We start from the raw sequence: 22,352 nt of genomic DNA, 5'->3' as shown, positions 1-22,352 counted from the left end.
AGGTTTACTCTGGTTTATTCTTTGAATTGAATGATTTAAGACATGCTCAGGCTGCACATTACAATTCTGACAGTGAAACCATAAAGCAGAAGCCTAAATCTCCCTGAAGCATTCAAAGCCAGAATATAGTGTCTTGAAGACCAGAATGTTGCACCTCAGAAAGATTATATCAGGAAGGGTAAGTCTACTGTAAATATCTCCCATATGCCTTTCCTTCCTGCTTTCCTCCACTGTAAGTCCAGAGATAATATACAAACAAAATGCACTAGCCTCAGTTAATTGCTGATGTGCTACAAAGGGAGAGGCGCCTGACGTGACTGGGTCCTCACCCGCAGGAGGTCTCATAAATTATATCAAATGGGTTTCTGCCTTCATATAGACAAAATGGTATTGACATCTCAGGGTGCGCATTAAACACGACAGCACGGCATTTGGCTAATAATGAACAGCAGGACTCCAGCTCAAATAAGCATATGGGCATTTTTTCCTGCAAGAGGAAATAATTTTCACAGTTAACTAACAATAGAAATAGAAAGAAATGAGAAATTGCTACAAAGCAATGATAATGGGATTTCCAGCTGTGAGCTGCAAAGACATGGGAAGGCATTAAGATGGAAAGGCTTGGAAAACACTGCAGTGGAGAAAGGCCTGTGTGGAGAAAAACTGTTCATGGAAAGAGAGAGGCGATGATAGACAGGGACCTTGGCATGCGAGTCCAGTGTGAACTTGTGGAAGAGTTTCAGAAGGCTAGGGCTGGAAATCTGCTTGCCACCTTGTCAAGTCACCCTGGGCTGTAATTATTGCAGATCAGACCTGCTGGGTTTAGACTGACATTAGGTAGTGTGGGAAAGAATTAAAGGACTTAAAAGGACTGAAAAGATGGTTTTGGTTTTGTTTGTTGCTTAGTTTTGGTTCTCTGTTTTGTGTTAGTTTTTTCCCCTGGCTTACGGGGATATCAGCCACTTGAATGTGAATTGCTGTTATTTCATATCAAATACATCATTTTGTTCTGTGCCTTCATAGCCTTTAAGATAAAGTGAAGTTGTGGAGTTTTTGATTCTTTTTTTTTTTTTTTTTAACAAAAGATAGTTGGAAAGATAAGGCCAGGTCACTTGTTTGGGGGGGTGTCTGTGTGGAGGGGTCTTCCTTGATCTGTTTTGCCACCAAGCTGCTCCTTCAGGGCCAAAGCAAGAGAGGCAGGATAAGGAACTCCTCCAAGGGCAATGAGAAAGCTGCTGAGCAGGTCCTCAGAGGTTGAAGGACCCAGTGAGGTCAGAGGGATGTGATGAGTAGAGCGAGGCCAGTGTTGGCTGGGAAGGCTCACTGGCCAGTATAGCCAGGGGTCAGCAAGATCAGAAGGAAAGTATAGCCTGATGGGTCAGGGAGCCCAGGCCATGCACTCAGCAGACCTGGAAAGTGATCAGTACGATGGGGCAGGAAGCTCAAGCCAGGCACCCGAGGGAAAGTCCCTCAGTGGACTTGGAACGTGACCAGTGAGACCATAGCTTCTGGGTCCACTGGGCCAAGTGAGAATACTCAGAACCTTGCTACTCAAATCGCGTTAGATCTACAGACCAGAAGCACCCAACACCTCCTGGGAGCTTGTTAAACATGCAGAATCTCAGGTTAAACCCCAGGCCTGTAGAATCAGACTCTCGGGGTAGATGCAGAATTCTGTTTCAACAGGCTCACGGTGTGATTCACGTGCACCCTAAAGTCTGAGAACTACTCATTTAAAGGATCAGATATCCTGAAGTGTGTTTTCGAGAGCTTAGATGAACATTAAGAATGTATATATGGAAGTCAATGTGAGTTGACTTAACAGTTAACAGTGCAAGAGTTAACAGTGCAAGAAGGAATCATAGATTATCCTATCCAGATAGGAAATAAACTACTCAAATGTGTCAAGTGTACAAAGCATATTCAAATTAAAGGAAAAAAAAAAGTTGTGGGTTATTTTCTTTCCTGAATAGAGAGGCACATAGAGCTAGCTCTGTGTCAGCAGTGAAATGCAGGGCACAAAGGTGTAAACTGGCCAAAGGCTAAGGAACAACAGCAGCGTGAGAGGCAGAAGCAGTGACAGCTCACGTGGTCAGCCTCTTCCCAGCGGCAGTTCCTGAAGGAAGGAGCAAGTGTAACTCATATATGTAGCTCATGGACGAGCCGCTCTCATGCCTGCTCCAGTTCCCCACGCTGAGCTCAGTTCAAGTTTCTTTCATAACTATGACAACCTTTCTCTGAAAAAGGTAGAGGGTGGATTATACAATGTGATTATACAATAATATATATATTGTTAATAATTTTACAATACTGTATAATAAGCTGTATTGAAGTATTATATTGAATACACTATTTAGAAATAAATATGTAAGATTTGATAGAACAAAGTAAAGTTTGAAGATGAAAGCTTCAATTTTAAAAAAAATGTATCCAGTGAACTTCAATCTTTGCTCAAATGTCAGCTTCTCGTTGAGGCCTGATCTAACCTGCCCTAACTCCACCTCAGCCGCATAGCTGACACCCGCCCATCCTACTTTGCTCTGCTTTTTTCATAGTACGTGCCTGCTAGCATACAACATAATTTTTACATTTATTACTGTCTGACCACTAGAATGGCTCTATAGAACAGGGATTTTGTTTTGTTTTGTTTTTTTTGTGGTACACGGGCCTCTCACTGTTGTGGCCTCTCCCTTTGCAGAGCACAGGCTCCGGATGCGCAGGCCCAGCGGCCATGGCTCACGGGCCTAGCTGCTCCGCGGCATGTGGGATCTTCCCAGACCGGGGCACGAACCCATGTCCCCTGCATCGGCAGGCAGACTCTCAACCACTGCGCCACCAGGGAAGCCCCCAAGGGATTTTTGTTTATTGTTCACTGATGGATTCCTTGCACCTAGAAGTGTCCCTGGACTCAATGAGTATTTGCTGGTTAAATGAATTAATTAGCGAGGAGAGTACTTCATATCACAGCAATAAAACAGAAAAACAGATGTTTTACTGTGGTTCTCCTTTTAATGGATGATATTAAACTAGTAACACAGAAGATAACTTCAAGAGTATATCTTTGCTGTTTTCCTACAGCAGGAGAGGAATGAGAATTTTCCTATGTGAAATTTTGTTTTTACTATTTTTGTAGAGTGCCCAATTGCAATGGTAGCTCTCTTAGTTGTAACATGTTTTTTTAATTCCTTTTCATCAGTTAGAATCAAAGTGTTCAAAGTGTTCTAAGCTATAGAATCAGAACTATAGCTTAATGTTGGTAATTAAGCTAAGAATTTCTCTAGCCATTTTTTCTCTGTTACTAGCTATAAACTCTCCCACTGAGGCATACAGGAAATCTAAAGGTTGAAGCATTTTCTTTGGGCTAACCCAGCTAAATGCAGCTTTTCATGGGGCAGTGGAGGAACATAAACATTCATTTTAACTGGCTTTTGCACAAAGCACTTAATAAATCTTTGAAGTGCTCCATAGCGGGTTGAGTCTTTTGAAGAATAGATTGGAATATCTTTAGAAAGAAACTCATAAATTCAGGTTGACAGGACAATAAGGGAAAATGGAAAATATCAGAAGCATGCCCGACTGCTGGACTACAGCATATGGGCACAGCCATTTGCTGTGGCCCAGCAGTCCAAGGCTGGCAATGTGTTTCCTGTGAGAGCAATAATGAATCCGTCATCAGAGCACCAATATTCAACAAGGAAGCAAATCTATTCTCTACTCTCCACTCCCCACCCTCCCCCAAGAATAGGGAAAAAACTGCCGTGTGGTAGGGAATTTTCGTTCCTCTGGATAAAGAGAGCTATTCAGTGGACCAAGGCTATGAAGTCCTCGGGAAAAAAGAGAAAACCCTCCAGACCATAATTCTGCATATACCTGAGGAGGTCTGGGCATCCAGATCTGTGTTGACAGGCCACACTGAGCAGTGTGACCAAGTAAGAAGGAATCGTCTGCTGCCAAACCTGCTGACACACAAGGCTGCAGGTCGTGATGGAGCAGCTCTGCAAATTAACTGGAATCCACAGATCTGAGGTTTGAAAGAAATTAGTGCCTGAAAGAAATCAATCCGTGAGCAAGGGATCATTTTATAGACTTAAAATACAACCTAGAATATAGCCTCTGTAATATTATCAGACTAATGGTAACCACTGCCTTTAGATGCTGTGAGGCTAAGCCACTTGGCAAAAGAAAAACTATCCTTTTGAACTCTGTTGTCCATGAGTTGGAAAAATTGTAGATTAAATAGCAAAACTAAAATATTGAGTGCTGTTGCCTTTCCTCTGAGAAAGAAAAAAAGCCTTGCTAATGGACACTAATTTGAGTGTTTCTAATGGGAAGTAGGAAACCTTACATCGTTATGCCTTGTGTCACAGTCCCTGGTTCAGAGATTTATAACAATATGCACATTTCCCAGATGTGTACCTCCAAATTTCCTGGTATGGTGGCCGCCTAAACAGCAGAAGCATTGCAGGGGACAGGCAGAACTGGGGACATCCTTTGTGCAGAGGAAGTGCTCTAAGAAAGTATTCAAAGAAATGGAGCAAACATCTGGAGGAGATTTGACTGTTCTTAAAGTAGGTCAACTGTCCAGGGAAGGCCAGCCGTGAGTTCTGCTTTGTTTTGTTTTATCCTTAACTCCAGCTTTTGAAAGCAAAGCAAAAATTAAAAGATAAAAAACACTTTGAACCTTCATCTGAATTTAATAATATACAGCAGGTAGTTTCCCCTGACATTTTTCAAGCACTCACTACGTGCCCTGAGCAAAGTTAAATGCTTCCCATGCACTATTTCTTTCGCTTCTCCCAACAACTCCATGAAGTAGGTCCTGTTATTTTATTTCCCCATTTTTGCAGGTGAAGAAACGGAGGCTTGCGGAGATTGAAAAGCCTTGCCCACGGCACACAAATAAAGAAGTGGAGCTAGGATTCCATCCCCAGTTTGTTGCAATTCAGAGCCCATGTACGGTGGCCAATGACATCAGGTTATTTGGGTTTAAGGGTGATAGCTTATGAACCAGTTAGCGAGTGTCCTCCAGACTTCATGGCCATCAGGAGCAAGTCCAAAACATTTATTTCTCTGAGAAGAGTTAGCAACCTGGAAGAGTTAGGAGGGCATCCTTTCAGCCTCTCATTTTTCATTTTTCAAGTACATGTTCAGATTTGGGGCAGAGGGTGTGAACAGGGAATAAAATCTTCTACTGAGTTACTTGGTAGGTAAGTAGATAGATGGAAGAAAGGAAGGAAGGAAGGAGGTTTGAAACATAAACATGCTTTTCTTCTCACTGCTTGTCTAGATTTTGATTGGAGCTGTCATTGCCATGGGATCAGCCGACAGAGACGGCCGCCTACACCCGGGAGATGAGCTCGTCTATGTGGATGGGATTCCAGTGGCTGGCAAGACCCACCGCTATGTCATCGACCTTATGCACCATGCAGCCCGCAACGGGCAGGTCAACCTCACTGTGAGAAGAAAGGTGCTATGTGGAGGTATGTAACTCGAACCAGCAGCAAGAGTTGCGGGTTAGGTGGTGAGATGCTTTTGTGAGTCAGGGTCAGGACACTGGAGACAACATTTTAAATCAGTTTCTATATTACATGAGGGAAAAGACCAACCTCGCTATGCCAGATGTAACTATGATGTTGAAAGTGCAGATTTTCACCCCGCTAGTACATTTCTAAGCCATCTTTGAGGCTGACATTTTCCATGGAGTCATTAAAAATTTCTAGCAAAGCCTGCAGCTAATTTAAGATATGCATGCTCTTTGCTTTTTGGTAGATGCTAGGTATAAGAAGAACATTATAATAGTGAAAAATATAGCTTTTGAAAATGTTCCTCATTGTGTTTACAAGCCAAGAAACACAGCATTTTGATACCATAAAAAGGCAACTAGGATGGAAAATTAACTTCCTTTATAGAGCCTGATAAATGGTAACAATGAAATGACTACTCTGATTTAGAAAAATACAGCTATATGTCACTCTGAGAAAGCACAATTCATATAACTCCAAAGTTATGAAACAGAGAAATTAGAAGTAATTATTCCCTTTACAACCTTTACAGCTTCATACAAGAATCCACCAAAGGAATACTTTTAAAAGTCAGCCCTCTTAGTCATATGATTCAATTTAGCTCTCTTTACCATCTCTCAACCCCCCCAAAAAAGATTTCTGTTTATAAGGCATATGTCCATTACAAGCATTATACTGTTTTTTATCCTCTGAGCTCTCAGTAATATTGGGAATATTGTCCCAAACCGCCTGTGCTTTCTTTGCCCTGTGAATTACAGGAGCGACAGTGCCAAAGATGTTCCGTCGTCACCTGCCCCGGTGGCCTGCTGGCCTCTCTACTCAGCCCTGGACTGCTCCTCATACACAGTGATCAATACTAGAATTAGGAGGGACCTTAGAAAGAGCAACGTGAACTCCCTTGTGTTACAGATGACAAACTGAGGCCCAGAGTTTCAGTAGATGTCGTGGTGGTCTGCAGTGAGTCAGTGATCGTGCAGAGACCCATCTCCCCAGCCAGTGCTTCTTTCTTTACCACCAACCCCCTGTCCAGTGGATTCAAAGCCATTAGACCAACCTTTAGCAAATGTCACTCCCTAACATAAGGCGTCTTCCATATGTGCTAGTGTCGTAACACATTTGAATTTTTAAAAAAAGGGCCACCAGCTAATCACAGCTGTGAATCACTCGAGAGGATGAGGTTTATTAGTCGAACTAAAAATCCTTTTCTAGTCAAGTCGTGTAGAAACTAGATTTTGAGCAGGACCTATCACTTAAGGGTAAGTCAGAAGAATTACGAGCCCTCGCCTGTAGAGACCTGCTATCGATCTCGTATGATGGAGGTTTTGCTAAGAGGTGCCATTGTCTTCAGGAATTCATGGACCACTTGACCCAGTGAAGTAAAACACCTTGAATTATGCCTTAACCTTGGGCGAGATGCCCCGAGGAAGACAGGGTTTGCTCAGTTAACATTTAACTGTCTCTCACACTCCAAAGTGATTTTTAATAAAAAGTTTGCGGTGGTATTTGTTCTGTAACCCAAAGATAAGTTTAAAAATACTGATTTACAAGGAAATACACTGCAAAGTGTGAAAACTAATGCACCAACATGATTTCATGCTCCCCTTGCCACCAGCTGATGATCGTAAATTAAATTTTGTTCTGATCAACGCAGGCTAGTGGAGTGTAGACCAAATGCCTCAAAAACGTATTCTTGCCATTTGTGGATCATGTAACTTCTGTGAAGATGCTCTTTGCTGCCGTTCTTACCAACTTTACTCATTTAGGCTTCCAAGTGCATTTAGTTTTTGAAAATGTTCTGCCGCAGACTGCTCATTCACACCAGGAGAGTTTCCAAGTTAGTTCAGCCCACTCTTCCTTGAAAGCTTCATGAGTATTGAAAACGATTAAGTTCAGCAAAGGATACTTTGATAGTAAAGTCAATGCCTAGAAATAGGGTGGAGCAGATCTTTTAAACGGGCCTAGGAAGACAGCCTTTCTTCATAGCTGCCATTTCTCCAACAGTGAGAAGAGATAGCTACAAATGGATATGACAGTGGATAGGCCATTTTCAGGGTTCTCGTTATCATCATTATTATGGTTTCTGAAGCAAATGCGGTGGGAGGTCCAAGCCTGGCTTATGATGAGACGGTTCAAAGCTGAGGGGAAATGAGTAATCAGACTGTGAAGAGACAGAAGATGAACGAGGAGACAGGCAGTGTCACCACCTTCTTGCACAAAGGAGTAATATAATGGAAAAAGAGGTGGGCAGCCTTATGCTTGCCTCCGCTCGTACAAATGTCCTGCCTCACCTCAGAAGACACTGGGCACTGGTTTCCTAGTTGATGCTGAAGAGAAGAAGAAGAAAAAAAAGCATTAATTATGAGAGATACAGACTGGTTAGTTACACTGGGCAAAAATTAAAATAAAAACCTGCTCCAAATGTTAACATACCAAAAAAAGTGTACGCACTAAAGATAGAAAGGCAGAATTTTCAATTAGGCAATAGCAAACTAGATCCTCAAAAGTGAGAAATGGTGGTTAAAAACGTAAAGGATAAAGGATGAAAACATCCAGTAATGGATCCAATTTTGTTTACCAGATAATTGTAGCACAGATCGTGCACCTTAAACTAGTTTTGAGAGGTGCCTTATCCGTGCTACCAGCTCCGATATTTAGTTATTCAAAGTGGCTTTAATTGTTACACTAAAAGTGTAAATATTTACATGTTTAATAATTCAACTTTGAGACTTTCAACGTAGTGACACATTATTTTGAATACATACGATTCGTCTGAGAGAAGAGTGTCTCTGAGGAATTCCCGAAAGTGTAAATCTAGAATTGATGTGAAAGAACGTTTTATGACTTAATCAAAACACGTTAGAGTCCATCTTAAAGCTATCAGCATCTTTTTTTCCTAACACCTAAGGCAAAGTCTAATTCTTGGCCTGATACTGAGAAAGGGAAGGTTTTCTTGGCAGCTGGGTGAAAAGTTTAGCCAGCGTTCAGGTTGCTAGTGAATTGCCTGCTCCTGGTTACTATACTTTCTGTCAATTCTAAATACAATCCCTTACTCTTTGTCTATGAGCATGTCACCCATTTAAATAATGTGTCTGCCTTGATGAGCATAAGGCAGGAGTGCAGAAACTCACATGCCTTCAGGAAGGCCAGCCCCTAACATGGGCAGGACCCCCGCCTGCCAGGCACCACAGGGGTGCACTGTGCCCGTGGACACTCCAGTGCACGTGTCCAAGATCTACCACACACATACCCCGGTGCCTCAGCCGTGCTTCAAGACAAGATTTGCACGTCCTTCCAGGGGACAGTCCTGTGAAGAGAGGCCCAGGCACAACCTGGAAGCAGGCAAGGTCTGTTTGGTTACATAGAGCCCTGGTACCCAGTCTGTGATCTTGAAGGGAAACAAGGGCTCCAGCCGAACAAGTCCCTTTGGCCCTGTGTGCTCTTCACTCCACGGGTAAATGAGTAAATCAGGAATTTGCAAGAGACGCTGGGGAGTAGCTGAGACTTGCACATTGTGGACTCAGTCAAGGGAGCAGGAATTGCCCAACTCTAGTTGATTATTACCAAATATTTCAAGAGAAACTAGAAATCCAGCTTTCTGTAAAATCACCCTATTTAAAAACATTGGCAATTAATTTTAACAGTTATTAAACAAAGTCTAGACCGGCATTGGGCAGGAATAATAAATGGGTCTGCAGACCAGGAGCAGCTCCTGGCCAGCAGTTGACTGTTCTAGTCAAAACCATCTCACCTGGAGGACATTATCAATGACTCCTGCCTTCCCAAATGGAGACCCTCTCCCAGTCAGCACAGTGATGATTTCCAGTATGACTGGTGAGGACAAAACAGAAGCTAAAACCTAAAAGTTAATTATTGGACTTGAATAGATATTAAGTGACTGAATTCTGTACACCCGTTTGCATGTGAGCCAGAGGATGAGTCAGGGATGCTGGGAGTTAGTGTGTTTAAAAAAAAAAAGAAGAAGAAAAAAATTGCACGTGGTATTTAGTCACTTCCTGACATTTTACTAGATTATTCTAAAACAACATTTTTCATCCCCTATACCAGGAAGTGTTGTTGGAGAGAAGACAGCCTCATTTGGATCTAGAGCCAGCCAAGTAGAAAAATGAAGTGGAATCAGTTATATCCCTCGAAGTCAATCATTGGAAGTCTTCTTAACTCCCTGGTTTTAAATGTGCTCATGGTGTTAAAGATAAAGAACTTTGTTCTAGAGGTTGAAAGAGACATGCAGAAGCAATAGAAAAGTATTCTGTTAATGTATTTGACTCCTGCACTCACCCAGGGACACTCACATTGACTTAGGCAATGACTTTCTTTCTTTCTCCCTTTGGAACCTGCGGCAGAGCCACTCCGAGCCACTTTCTGCAAAGACAGATAATTTTTCTTTGTTGCTGCTTTACTGACAACCGCAGCTCTCAACCCCCTAAAATATGACAGCCAGAAAATGAGATCTCTCTTGTCACTGCCTATGACATTTAGTTACTGATTTGGTCCAATAACTCAGGGAGATTTTCAGTTTAATGTTGCAGCATAATAATTGTTTCTTTTTCTTCTTCCTGACTATCTCCAGTCACTTTATTTCCAACTTATACAAGGACTGATAAAGGATATGTGCTTCACCAAGACAATAACAGCTTGTCTTTGGATGATGTTTTCTAGTGGAGAGGGTTCATTTTACAGGTAGTTTGAAATTCTGGTGGAAAAGAGGGAAAAGCTTTGACATTGACATTTTGCTCTTTTATCACCTCAGTACATTTCTTACTTATGAAAACACCCATTTGTTTTCTTTTATTAAAACCTGATTGATTAAATATTACAGAAACATTCAAATAGATCAAACAGTAATAAGCAGTGGCCTGGGTCTTATTCATTCTGTAATCACAGACAAGAAATGAATACATTTTTGTAAAGACCATTTTTAAATCTGAGTATCTGATTAAATGCAGCTCCATTTTCTTTAGGTATCAGTGTAACAAAACGTCTCTTATAGCCAGTGTTCTCGTTCCCTGATTTTTGAACTGATTTTTTAAACGAAATGATTTTTCATTTCAGAATGGAATTGCATCTTACATTAAAAGCCTTCATTGGAACTTCGGCTAATTATTTTTAACTTGCCATATGAGACAACTGCCAGTATTGTAAATAGGCGACCATGTCTAAAGACCCATAAAGGAATCACTAATTATCATTATTTTCTATCTTATTGTTCCTCTGTTCCATAAACATCTTTTGAGTACACTAATCAAGTTGTAAGATGGACATGAAACGGTCCTGTTTCTAATTACAGTATTCCACGTGCCTGCTTAAGTTTTTTTTTTTTTTTTTATCCGAATACCAGAACCTAGGTATTATAGTAAAATGACAGAATTCTTTCTTGAATGATGGGTCAACTTTCAGTTTAAAAACTAGGTTCTCTTGGCTGCCAACTTTCTATCATTTCTCCCTATAAATATACTTGCTTTCTCATGGAAGTACTGGCTTGCTTTATCTGGTTGACAATAAAGTATATTTTACAATAATATAGAATGTAAATGAGCAAGGCCTCCAACACCTCCCTTAGAGATTCAAAATTCATCATTCCGCAGCCTGATATCATTGTTAGATTTGATCCTAGAGTGAGCAAACTAAGAAGTATGTTTCCCAGCTACACAAAGTGAATGAACACTTCTAAGCTAACAGAATATCACAGAATTAAATAAACCCATGGCTTTTTAGTAAAATTATGGTAGGTCATTTTACGTGGACATCCTCTGGGCTGTTAACCCCAACTACAATCAGCACTTCTCAAAGTGTGGCCTTGAAACGTCATCCAGATTCCTGTGCCCAGCTGATCCCAGATCTACTGAAAAAACTCCTTGAGTGAACTCTGATGATGCATATTTCTTACGAGTTCTTTAAGTGGGTTTTATGCGTAGCACAATTGAAGAGTCTGTCTGTCTGTTCTGTGATCTTCTTAGATCAATTATTGTTGTGAAACTGAGAAGCCTGGTATTTAAAACTAGGCATTGTCTTGGCGGGTTGCCGTCTCACCGAGAAGAAGTTATAAACAAGTAGTGGCACAGGGGAAGCTGAGGAGGGGTTTTACCTGTGTTTACTGTGAAGGGTGGAAAGGGGCAAGACCTAGGGGGCTCCATAGCCAGGTTTGGAGCTTTTCAAACACTCTTCACATCCGGGGAGTGGGGGTTGGGGGGAGGAATGGAGACCAGTCAACCAGCCTGGTGACAATGCCAGTGTCTAGAATAGTGCCCCGTACACAGGAGGCACTCCTTCATCAAGACCCTTGCTAAATAACCAGGTGCCTGTGTACGATGTGTGTTCCAGGGGAGCCCTGCCCAGAGAACGGGAGGAGTCCAGGCTCCGTGTCGACCCACCACAGCTCTCCTCGCAGCGACTACGCAACCTACACCAACACTCACACCAACAGCAGCGCCTCTCCCCCCGAAGGCTTCGCCTCCCACAGCCTGCAGACCAGCGACGTGGTCATTCACCGCAAAGAGAACGAGGGTTTCGGCTTTGTCATCATCAGCTCCCTGAACAGGCCAGAGTCCGGATCCACCATAAGTAAGTGTCTGCTTTGCCTGCTTTTGAATAAGAGCTATTGTTTTTATTGTTCTGGTGGTGGGGATCCTGGGCAAGTAGATCAGAGGACTGTTGTATTCATAAATGTGGAGCCCGAAAGTCGCAGCCTCCGGGCACAAATAAGGCATCCTTAGCACTTGCCTAGCCAAATGTTGCCGACTTCGGCTCAGAAAGAACGCAAGACCACAGCTAATGTCCTCCCAAACCCACAGCCCCCATAAAAGCTCTTCATTCATTTTAAACTGGGAAGAAAACAATGCAGTGTGATGTGGGAATTTTGACTTGAGGGGAGAGGTGCTTCTGTTCCATAGAATGAAACCAGCTGCACAAAGTATCTGAGGGAAAAGCAGCCCAGGCAGAAGCCTTGACGTGGGAAGGTGCTCAGCATTCAGGAAACATACAGAAAATGTATGGTTTCACGTATACCTGGAATCTGAAAAACAAGGCAAATAAACACACTAAAGGACAAAACAGAAACAGACTCCTAGATACAGAGAACAAACTAGTGGTGGCCAGAGGGGAGGTGGGAGGGGGATGGGTGAGATAGGTGAGAGGAATCAAGTGGTTCAAACTTCCAGTTATAAAATAAATAAGTCACAGGGATGTAATGTACAGTGCACGGAATATAGTCAATAAAACTACCACTTTGTATGGTGCATAATCTATAAAAATATCAAATCACTATGTTGTATACCTGAAACTAATATAAACTTGTAAGTCAACTATACTTCAGTTAAATATATATGTATATGTTTATATACAGATTATGTGTATATAGATACACATACAGAAGCCCAATACGTCTGTGGTCTAGTGAACACGAGCAGCGAGAGACCAGGACATAGAGCTAGGCAGGAGCCAGGCTGTGCAGGGCTTCACACACCCTTGGAAAGAAGCGTGGATTATAATCTAGATCCATGGGAACCATTGGAAGGTTTTAAGCGGTAGACAGATACCTGACATATGTTTTTAAAAGATGAATCCAGATGCTCATGAAAAATGGAAGCAGGAAGAGAGCCAGAGTGGAAGCATGAGACACAGTTAGGAGACCTTTAACACTGTCCTGTGGATTTGCGCCGACCATTCTGTAATGTATAAAAATATCAAATCGCTATGTTGTGTACCTGGAGCTAACATAGTGTTGTAGGTCAACTATACTTCAGTAAAAAATAACTAGATAAATAAATTTGTAAGTAAGTAAGTAAGTAAAGAACTTACTAAGACAGCCCTGTGGGTCCAGAGATCCTAGTGCCTTGGTAGAAGTCATGGATGGGGGAGAAGTAGATGATTTCACCTTCTGAGATTCCTCCAAATCTAAGGTTCCAGGAGTCCGTACAACAGGTGACAGTCAGAGGTCGTATCTCTCTTCCAATCAATCATCTTTGCAGATTCTCAGCTTCCTCAGTGGTTTTCCTTTTCAGCGGCACTATTCCGGAAGTCACTCATCAGCCAGCAAGCAGTAGGGCAGAAGTGATAGGAAAACTTGTTCACTTTTCATGAACAAGTGATTTGGCCCGAAATGTTGTGGATGGAAACACCATAATAGAGAGCATTAGGAGAAACGACAATTGAGTCATGCTGTGGTCCTGAAATTCTTATGAACTGTGGTTGTCCCCAGCACATGGCAAGGGGTGCGGGTATCGAACAATGCTCAAGAAATCAAATTGTTGAGAATGAATAAGAACGTTTTATGATAAAGTTAATGTTAGCAAAATACTACCAGGACTGAATGGAGAGAACTGCCCTGTTTAGCTTTAGCTTTGACCAATTCAAGAGTGGAAACTATAGAAGCATGAAACTTTGTGAAAGGTGAAAATGTGCAGAGGCTAAATTACGTACATCTGAAAGTGTGATTTCATTTATCTTTTTCTTCACGATGAGGTAAAGAAATAAATCCAGTCCTTAAGCATAGAGTAAAAGCAGGATTCTGTCAGAGTGGTGGATTCAGCAAGATTAAAAGGACACAAGATTTTCTTGAATTATATAAACAGTCTTCCAATAATTTACACTTGGGGAAAATGTTCACAGAGAGCTTTTGTAGCTATTCCAGGCATTCAAATTGTTTATTGGGGTGGATACCTAAAGGACTGGAATAAAATTAAGTGTACTACCACAGTGAAAGTGCTAAGCATGTCTTTAAGGTCTCAGCTTTATCTGAAGTGTGACAGCATTATTGCTAAACGTATAGCAGGATGTGTGTGTGTGCGTGCGTGCATGTGTGCACGCGTACATTTATTACATGAGGAAGCCACAGAGGATTTGTCTATTGCAAATAAGATCCATGCGTGGACAGGGTTGGCAAACGCCAGGTGCAAATGCTTACAATTAAATGTGGATTTTTCTTCCTACCAAGTGACATTAGACTGACCTCAAAAAAGTAATTCTAACCATTTTCGAAATGGTATTATTTTACATCACCCTGGAGAGTGGAAATCTATTCTAGAGTTCGTGATGCTTCCTAGTTTCTTTTTTTACGTATTTATTTCTCTTTAATTTAAGAGACTTTAAAAAAATTTTTTAAAGTATAGTTGCTTTACAATATTGTGTTAGTTTCTACTGTACGCAAAGTGAATCAGCCATACGTATACATATTTCCTTCCTATTTAGGTCACCGCAGAGCACCCAGTAGAGTTCCCTGAGCTACACAGTAGGTCCTCATTAGTTATCCATTCCATACACAGTATCAATAGTGTATATAATAAACACAGGCTGTCTCTATGTTCCGGGAAGAGCATGTTTACAGTCTGTAATTTTCAACATGCACCTGAAAGGTCTCTGGACCTGATGCTACTTCATGCTTAACTTCCATAACAATTTTTAACTCTTAATTCTGAAGAGGAAGGCGAAGTGCCACCTCCTGTGCCACACATCCGCTGCCAGAATATCAAGGCTCCTTGGGCTCTGTGAGCCCGGGAGAGCGTGATACTGTTCTGATATCCAAGAGGCAAAACATTTCCAGGGCTGGTGTCATTTTTCTCTTCGTGTCTTATCTGGGCCCAAGGATCTTGAACACATTTGTGGTTTATTTTTCAGGCTACTGAGATCCTCTCCTCAGCGGACAGAGCGCTGTTATTCATGCCTTTGATAGGGGCACCATGACATCTAGGCGAGGGAGTGGCGTGGCTAACAGCCCAAGTGCTCTAATCGTACTGCCTGGATTTGAAACCTGGCTCCATCATTGACTAGCTCTGTGACCTTGGGGAAGTTATACAACCTCTTTGGGCCTTAGTTTCCTTGAATGTAAAGAGACGATCATTTTAATACCTGGGTCATCAGGTTGCTGTGAGGGTTGAATGAATTAGTACACGGAAGTGCTTAGAAGAGCACTGACTCAGAGTGAGCACTAAGTATGTGGTCATTGCCGTCTAGACCACCTTGCCTGCTAGGAATTATCACTGCGTTCCATCAGCTCGCTCTTCTCGGAGGGCGCAGAGTTCACGCTGCTGTCGGCTCAGTCAGCCATTAGTCAGAGCCCGCCACTCTCCCAGAGCAGCTAAATCCGGGCAGCAGATGAGCATCTCTGAGGGCCGGCTCCCCGTCCCGCCGTGCTGACCTTCTGGGAGCACAGTGTTCCCCACCCCCTGGGCCAGGGCTGGGGGCAGTGAGAGCAGCAGCGGCGGCAGCCATGCCAGTCCAGCAGTGGGCCTTTGCTGAGACTTCAGGCTGGAAGTCTCCCCAGAAACCACTAACCAATAGACAAGAAGAGTCAGGGCAAACATCAAAATTCAGACTCAAAACTGTGCCTTTTAGGGTATCCTGTAAACTTTATGTCTCTGTTGAATAGATCAGAGAAGAGAGGAGAGATGGAGAACCCACTGTAAACTTCCCCACCCGCAGACAGAGAAGGAGTGCCCTTCCACAGCTTGTTCAGCCCAGGCGGCAACTTTGCCAAGAAGGCCAGATGTTTAACCGGTTGGGAACTTGGAAAAGTCGAGTTCCTGGCTTATTTGTTGCCTGAAGTTTAGTAGGGCTCTTTATCAAAGCCTCACATATTTTTTTCACAGTGTTATTTCCCCCCAAAATAAAAAAGAACTTTTTTATACTATTAATGTAATTCGGGAGCGTATTACTTCCTCCCAAAGCCAGGAGGCCAACTATCGTTTGGGAGTAGACAGATCTTAGAAGCCTTCTATATGAGGTGCAGAAATACCTTTCTTGATTTAAATTGAGAACAGGTAAGCTTCCTGAGCATTTCTGTCCCATTATCCAAAATATTAAGCTTTTTTTTTTTTTCAGACCTTAAAATTGGACTCAAGGGAAAACAAAATGGTTTGCAAACCAGAGCCTGGGTTAAGAGTGAACCATTACAGGCAGTTGCACTTAAAATTCTTTAAAGGATTCAAAAAAATTTATATAGAAAGATGTTCATTGCCACGTTATTGATAAACATTGAAAGTTGGAAAGAATGTTAGAAGTTTCTCCAAAACTGGAAACGTTGGCATATTTGGGAGGTTCAAGGCATTTGCTGCCATTGACTGCCTGCTGTCATACTTACTGAGGTTTTGTACCCAGGATAAAGAAGGTAGCCTTCGGAGTCAGAGTGGAGCAGATGCCTGCTCTATAAAAGTGCCCCAGTGCCCATGTGCAGTGGGGTTGGCAGGTCAGTCTTTGGGCCTCCCCAGCTGAAGGTCTGAGTCCGACATCCAGGTTTTATTACAGAGCACAGAGCTATAACCGTCATCGCAGGTGCTTCCTGCTCTGCCCCCAAAACCTGCTTTCCCACCAGAGGTTCCCAAGAAGGGCTTTGACACAGGTGATGAAATAAAAGTGACACTGATTCTCCCGCTGTTGTAAAACCTGTGAGGAAGGTTATGTTGAAATGTATGGGGTAGCCGTGCGTGGGCAGCTTGGACAGTGGTGTTGGAGGCTGGCAGCCTGTTGAGGGAATTCATAAATTTAGTTGCAGGCCCATCACAAACTGGGAGGTACAACATACTCCGGACAGCAGCCATAGTAGCAGTCCAAGCAGCACCAGTAGAGGAACAGTCATTTCAACCCTTCCTTCCTTTATTCATATTCTCCTAAGGGCATCGAGTCTGTTTTCCTCGTCTGTATGGCAAATGACTCACTGGTCAGCACGCTGCTGCCTCTTAATCTTTCAGCTCTGTACCAGGGCTGAAAATCTTTGTTTCTTTCTGTGCACTTTCTCTGGCACAGGTGGGAGTACAGACTAGGTCACTGGTGACTTTCCCTAACGCCCACTGCAATCTGACATTCTAGGAAGATGTTAGTTAATTACCTTTGGTAAAATGCCCTGACGACTCTCAAAGTCCTTAAGGATGTCCACAGGCTCTGGTGTTGAAAAGTTATTCTAGACATTCAGAAGCTTATCTAACAGGTGTTTTAAGACATTTTAAGTATAATTCCCTAATAAGTATGAAATAAAACTGAACAATCAGTAAAGCAAGTTAAGATTTTTTCCACCAAAACTCACCCCACCAACTGTGCAGCCACTGAATAGCCATTTGAATTTAGGAGACATACAAATTAAAACCGAAAGCCAAGACTTCTACAGTTTTGCCCTAATACAAGGAGATTTAAACTAAATGAAAAGCGCATTGGACAACACGTCTGAGCCTGTCTCCAGCTTATCCACTATCGTGTCCTTTGAGCTAGTCACTTGGTCTTGCTGTACCCCTTCCTCATCTGAACTATAAGGAAAGATGGTGTTAATAGCCTTTTCCAGCTCTAGATTAGATTATGCCATGAATCAGCATGGAAATATAAGGTATTATGTTAGTTTCGTCTGTGTGTGAAAAGCCTTGGTTAAGTCTGAGGCCTGGATTATATTTTTCATTGCCTTAAGTTATCATTTTAAACGTTCATTACTTTCATTTGTTATTATGTTTTTAAGGTGCTCCTAACACTTTCAGTTCTTTTGTTCATCTTATCCTATGTCAAGAAACGATCTGAAACAAGCACTTAGATATACTAAACCAGCTCCCCTTTTAAGACATTTTAAGGCAGTGTTTCCCTGCTTCTTTCGCTTACAAAGTGATAGCATTTGTGTATTGCACTGAGATAAAATGAATGAGGCTGATAGAGGCAAAAGGTAACCTCCCCAGGGGCTCTACCCCTAACCTCACTCGACCTCGTTGGGAAGCAACGGCTGTCTTGGCACACCTGTAACCTTTAGTGGTACACTCCTTTTAATGGCCCATCGTTACAAAGATTTGCCCTAAAGTGAAGCCTCTGAACCTCAGCAACCAGTAAGTGTCCCATCTTAACATTTTATTGCTTTGGGTTATGGCAATGAAGTTTCTTTAGAACTCCATACTGAGGTTTGTTCACTGATCACCTTAAAAACACAGGCAGCTGGTGCAACTGGTGCTGACGCTGGGACCTTGACTTTCTGTAAATCATTGTTAACTTTGACCTATTAATGCTGCATCCCCAAAAGTCATTGCTGGAAAGTTTCTGAAGTTATACCCGTGCTGGAACATGGGAATTAGAAAGCGAGTGCCATTGGTTTCACTATTTGTCATCGGTTTGCAAAAGCAAGTTTCCTTTCAGAGTTCTTAGACAGCTTTGCAACCTGCGATATTCCCTTAATCCTTAAATGAATCTCTGCTTTGAATTCCTTTAACGACATAGTGCTTTTGCTCTGAGTTTTATGCTGAGAGTACTTCACTCAGGAGGCATGATGGTGTCAGCCACGCCGTTAACGTGAGTGCTTTTAGAACAGAAGAAATACGGTGGGGCAGGGGACACTATATAAAATGCCGGGTTTCCTCCAAATATCTGGCTTCTAAATATAACTCATGAAACCATAAGATAAGCAAATGTCTTCATAATCTTTTAGCAAATCTACATACACAAAAAAGATAAGATTGTGTTCAGTCTGCACTGACGTGCATATGGTCTAAATCAAATCAGTCTTTTTGCATTTATTAGTGTGACAATTCCTGCTGCAGGAGGTGGCCAGGGGCTAGGGTACGAGTGGAGTTTCTAATGATGCAAAGTTCATCAAGAAAGGCGGCACTTTCTGTGTGTCATCCAGTCTTCTCATAGTGAATCCTTGATCATAACCCCCCTGATAAATATATCTACAGGGTAAAGTTCAAAGACACCTCTCTTATATTCAAGACCCTCGGTAGTGTAAACACAGCCACTTTCTACCAGCAGGTCCTCACAGTTCCATTCCATCTAAGCTGGTGTAGTTACCCCTGAAAGACAACTTTTACTTTCCTGCCCCAGTGTCCATGTTTTGGCAGCTGCCACTTGAAATACCTTCTTTTATCCACTAATAAATGTTATCAAGCTTTCTTCCAGGCACTGTGCTAAGGATATTCCATTGTGTTTAATTTTCACAGCAACCCTGTGAGGTAGAGACTACTGCCCAAACAGTAAGCATCTCTCACAAGCGGCTCAAAAATCTCTTAACTTCTGAATAAGAGTTTGCCTGACCCCTCACCCTTCTTTCTTAAGTGTTTTCTCCAGTTCTTATATGGAATTCTTTATTTTTTTTGTCTGTAAACCCCTTGATTGTTGACTGCTCTGTTATTTCCTTTCTCTTATCATGTCTTATTACTATCATTGTCATTTTACTTTTTTTTTTTTTTTTTTTTTGCGGTACACAGGCCTCTCACTGTTGTGGCCTCTCCCGTTGCGGAGCACAGGCTCCAGACGCGCAGGCTCAGCGGCCATGGCTCACGGGTCCAGCCGCTCCGCGGCATGTGGGATCTTCCCGGACCGGGGCACGAACCCGTGTCCCCTGCGTCGGGGTTCGTGCCCCAGTCCGGGAAGATCCCACATGCCGCGGAGCGGCTGGCGGACTCTCAACCACTGCGCCACCAGGGAAGCCCCTCATTTTACTTTTATAGGTTTATACCCTATAATAAATTGTAAGTTTTCCTGCCCCTAAATAAATTGTAAGTTCCTTAAGGGCAAGAAATTATGACATTTCTTGAATCCCTCACAGTTCCCGGTAGCATACTTTTTAAGGATTTGTCACATAATTTATGTTGGTGGGATGGGATTAGATCCTCATATAGTGATCAGCACTATCCTCATCAAAGTAAAAGTGTGAATGTTCTCTGGTCTCACTTCCTATACACCTAAACCGAGCTGTTCCATGCCTTAGAGGCAGCAAGACATATCTCTGAGAATGAGCAAAGAACTCAGGGGAGGAAATGTTTGCAAGCTGGTCCTCGCGCAGCGTGAGAACTTGCACTATAAGAAAGTGGAACTGTAACACAGTGTCCCAGAATACAGATTTCGCATCAGCTGTTCTCAGCCTGAGTAGATGATTCTGTACCAGCTCAGGGGTGAAGTCTTAGACGAGAGAGGCCTCTAAGAAATCAGGCCCCAGCGAGCCATCTCGGTGCCTCTGGGAAGCCCTCTAGTCGTGAGCATCTGGGTTGCAAAACCCTTGTCCTCCGAAGGCCCAGGCTGCCGGCCTCAGTATGCCCTCCGACTCACCTCATCCTGGAATGGCCATCCATCTGTATGAACATCACCTCGGCGATAATCATATCATCCTAAGCAGGAAGGTTTGGATGGCAGCCCAAGCTCCTTAGAAGAAAGGGTGACTTCAAATTATTTATTCATTTCACAATCCTCATTAACAAAGTAACCCCTATCTGTTCCCAGTGAACAACTTCTAATTCACATTTCTTCTTTATAGGATCATACCCAGGTAAAACCAGATGACTAGGACCTATTGATTAAATTCCATTTTTTATTTCAGTCCTGAGCATGATTAGGTTTGTTCCCAAATTAAATAAAACCTGGCTGCCTAGGTCTTACCAGTAAGCAGACAAGCAAACAACAACAAAAAAAGGTTTTGCATAAACTCTAAGTACTCTGATATCCTAACATCCACGCATCTATTAACTAAAATGGAAAGACGAATGTAAGCGTTTTACTCTCTTAGCACCAACAAATTTAAAGATCATTAACTTGTAAAAAACAGGTCCACAGAGACACACCATCATTCTTATTTATTCTCAAGAAGAAGAGCAATGCAACCTATCAAAAAAATCTGAGTGCTCACCGTGTATTTTTTTTTTAAATTCTAGACCATCTTTCGTATTTGAATGGAGCTCGTAAATCATAAGCTTCCCCCAGTGGGAATCATTTTCAGGAGGGTTTTATTATTATGTTCAAAGACTCTCCGGGCAGTGGCAGAAGGTGGATGTGCGGATGCCTTCTTAGCTTCAACTATTCGGTTGTCTTAAAGCTCGTTGGTTGGTGATCAGTAGCTGTTTCCTCTGGGCTTATGTCCTGCAGCCCCTTGTTATTCACTAGATGGTACAGGGAGATCGCAGCTGCAAAAAGAGCCCAGACTTTGTGTACACGGTCCCCCTCTACCAGTGGAAAATGCCCATCACCCTCCCATGGGGTTCAAACAAATCCTGAGCCTGCAGTTCACTTTTGCAAAGGACACATTTTCTTTACAGTCTATTCAGGGCCTCATGTTGGATTAAATTCTCTGTGATTTTATTTTTCTCCTTTTCTCCAACAATCAACCACGTAAGAAAAGCTGATTCCACATAGACATCTATTTTAAAAGCATGTTAAGTGAACACAGTACCGTTATTTATCACCATTTTCCAGCTATGTTGAAAGAGTGCTATGAGGGAATATTTTTCCCACTTGGACTGGGATAAATAGCATTTCTTTTTGTACCCCAGCTTTCACCAAGGACTCAGGGAGTACCTCTACCCAACTCCTTCCTGCCAGACCAAATCCCAGCACAAGCTCTCCTTGTTCACTTGACCACCAATAATTTTGAAATTTAAGCTGGATTTTTTTCCCAAACAAACCACTGCCAGTCTTTGGTTAGAATTATTTCTAAAGATTAATCAGTCAGCCTCCTCTGGGTGAAGTTCACTAGGCACTCCTAACATGTATACTGTGCCAAAGCAAATTAATTAATAGTAGGGCCTGCTACTGGCATATTCATTTTCCAGTCTGATCTCTTCCACAGCTTATTTCTCTAAGCCAGGCAATGGTTTGCTCCACAGACATGCACAGATGTTGGGCACCTGATGAACCCATCTGCTTTCTCAAGGGTGAGGTGCCCAAAACCTTCTGTTCAGAGACTGTTCATAATATAGATAGATATGTATGGATTCATCAGGGAGGAGAGTCTTCCAGTAAGCAAGGGTACATAGTTTATAAGGCGTCCTGGCAGAGGACGGTGGAAATAACACGAGATAGAAGAATATTTCCACTTAGAAGTCTTCATTCAAATGTTTTTCAGACTTGCTAGATGAACAACAAGATGAA

General features: G+C 42.4%; 1 protein-coding gene across 11 annotated transcripts in view; it reads left to right on the top strand.

Moving 5' to 3' along the window:
• Nucleotides 1-22,352, top strand: part of MAGI2 (membrane associated guanylate kinase, WW and PDZ domain containing 2) — a 1,347,997-nt gene that overhangs the window by 1,195,201 nt on the left and 130,444 nt on the right. For all 11 annotated transcript variants that reach the window (XM_079931544.1, XM_079931541.1, XM_079931547.1 and 8 more), the window contains 2 exons: nucleotides 5,288-5,480; nucleotides 11,862-12,101. In XM_079931544.1, coding sequence (XP_079787670.1) covers nucleotides 5,288-5,480; nucleotides 11,862-12,101 — 433 coding nt within the window. The remainder of the gene's footprint in view (nucleotides 1-5,287; nucleotides 5,481-11,861; nucleotides 12,102-22,352) is intronic.

Source organism: Stenella coeruleoalba (assembly GCF_951394435.1).
Source record: "Stenella coeruleoalba genome assembly, chromosome: 9".
Classification (NCBI taxonomy): domain Eukaryota; kingdom Metazoa; phylum Chordata; class Mammalia; order Artiodactyla; family Delphinidae; genus Stenella; species Stenella coeruleoalba.
This window is presented reverse-complemented; position numbering and strand designations above follow the sequence as displayed.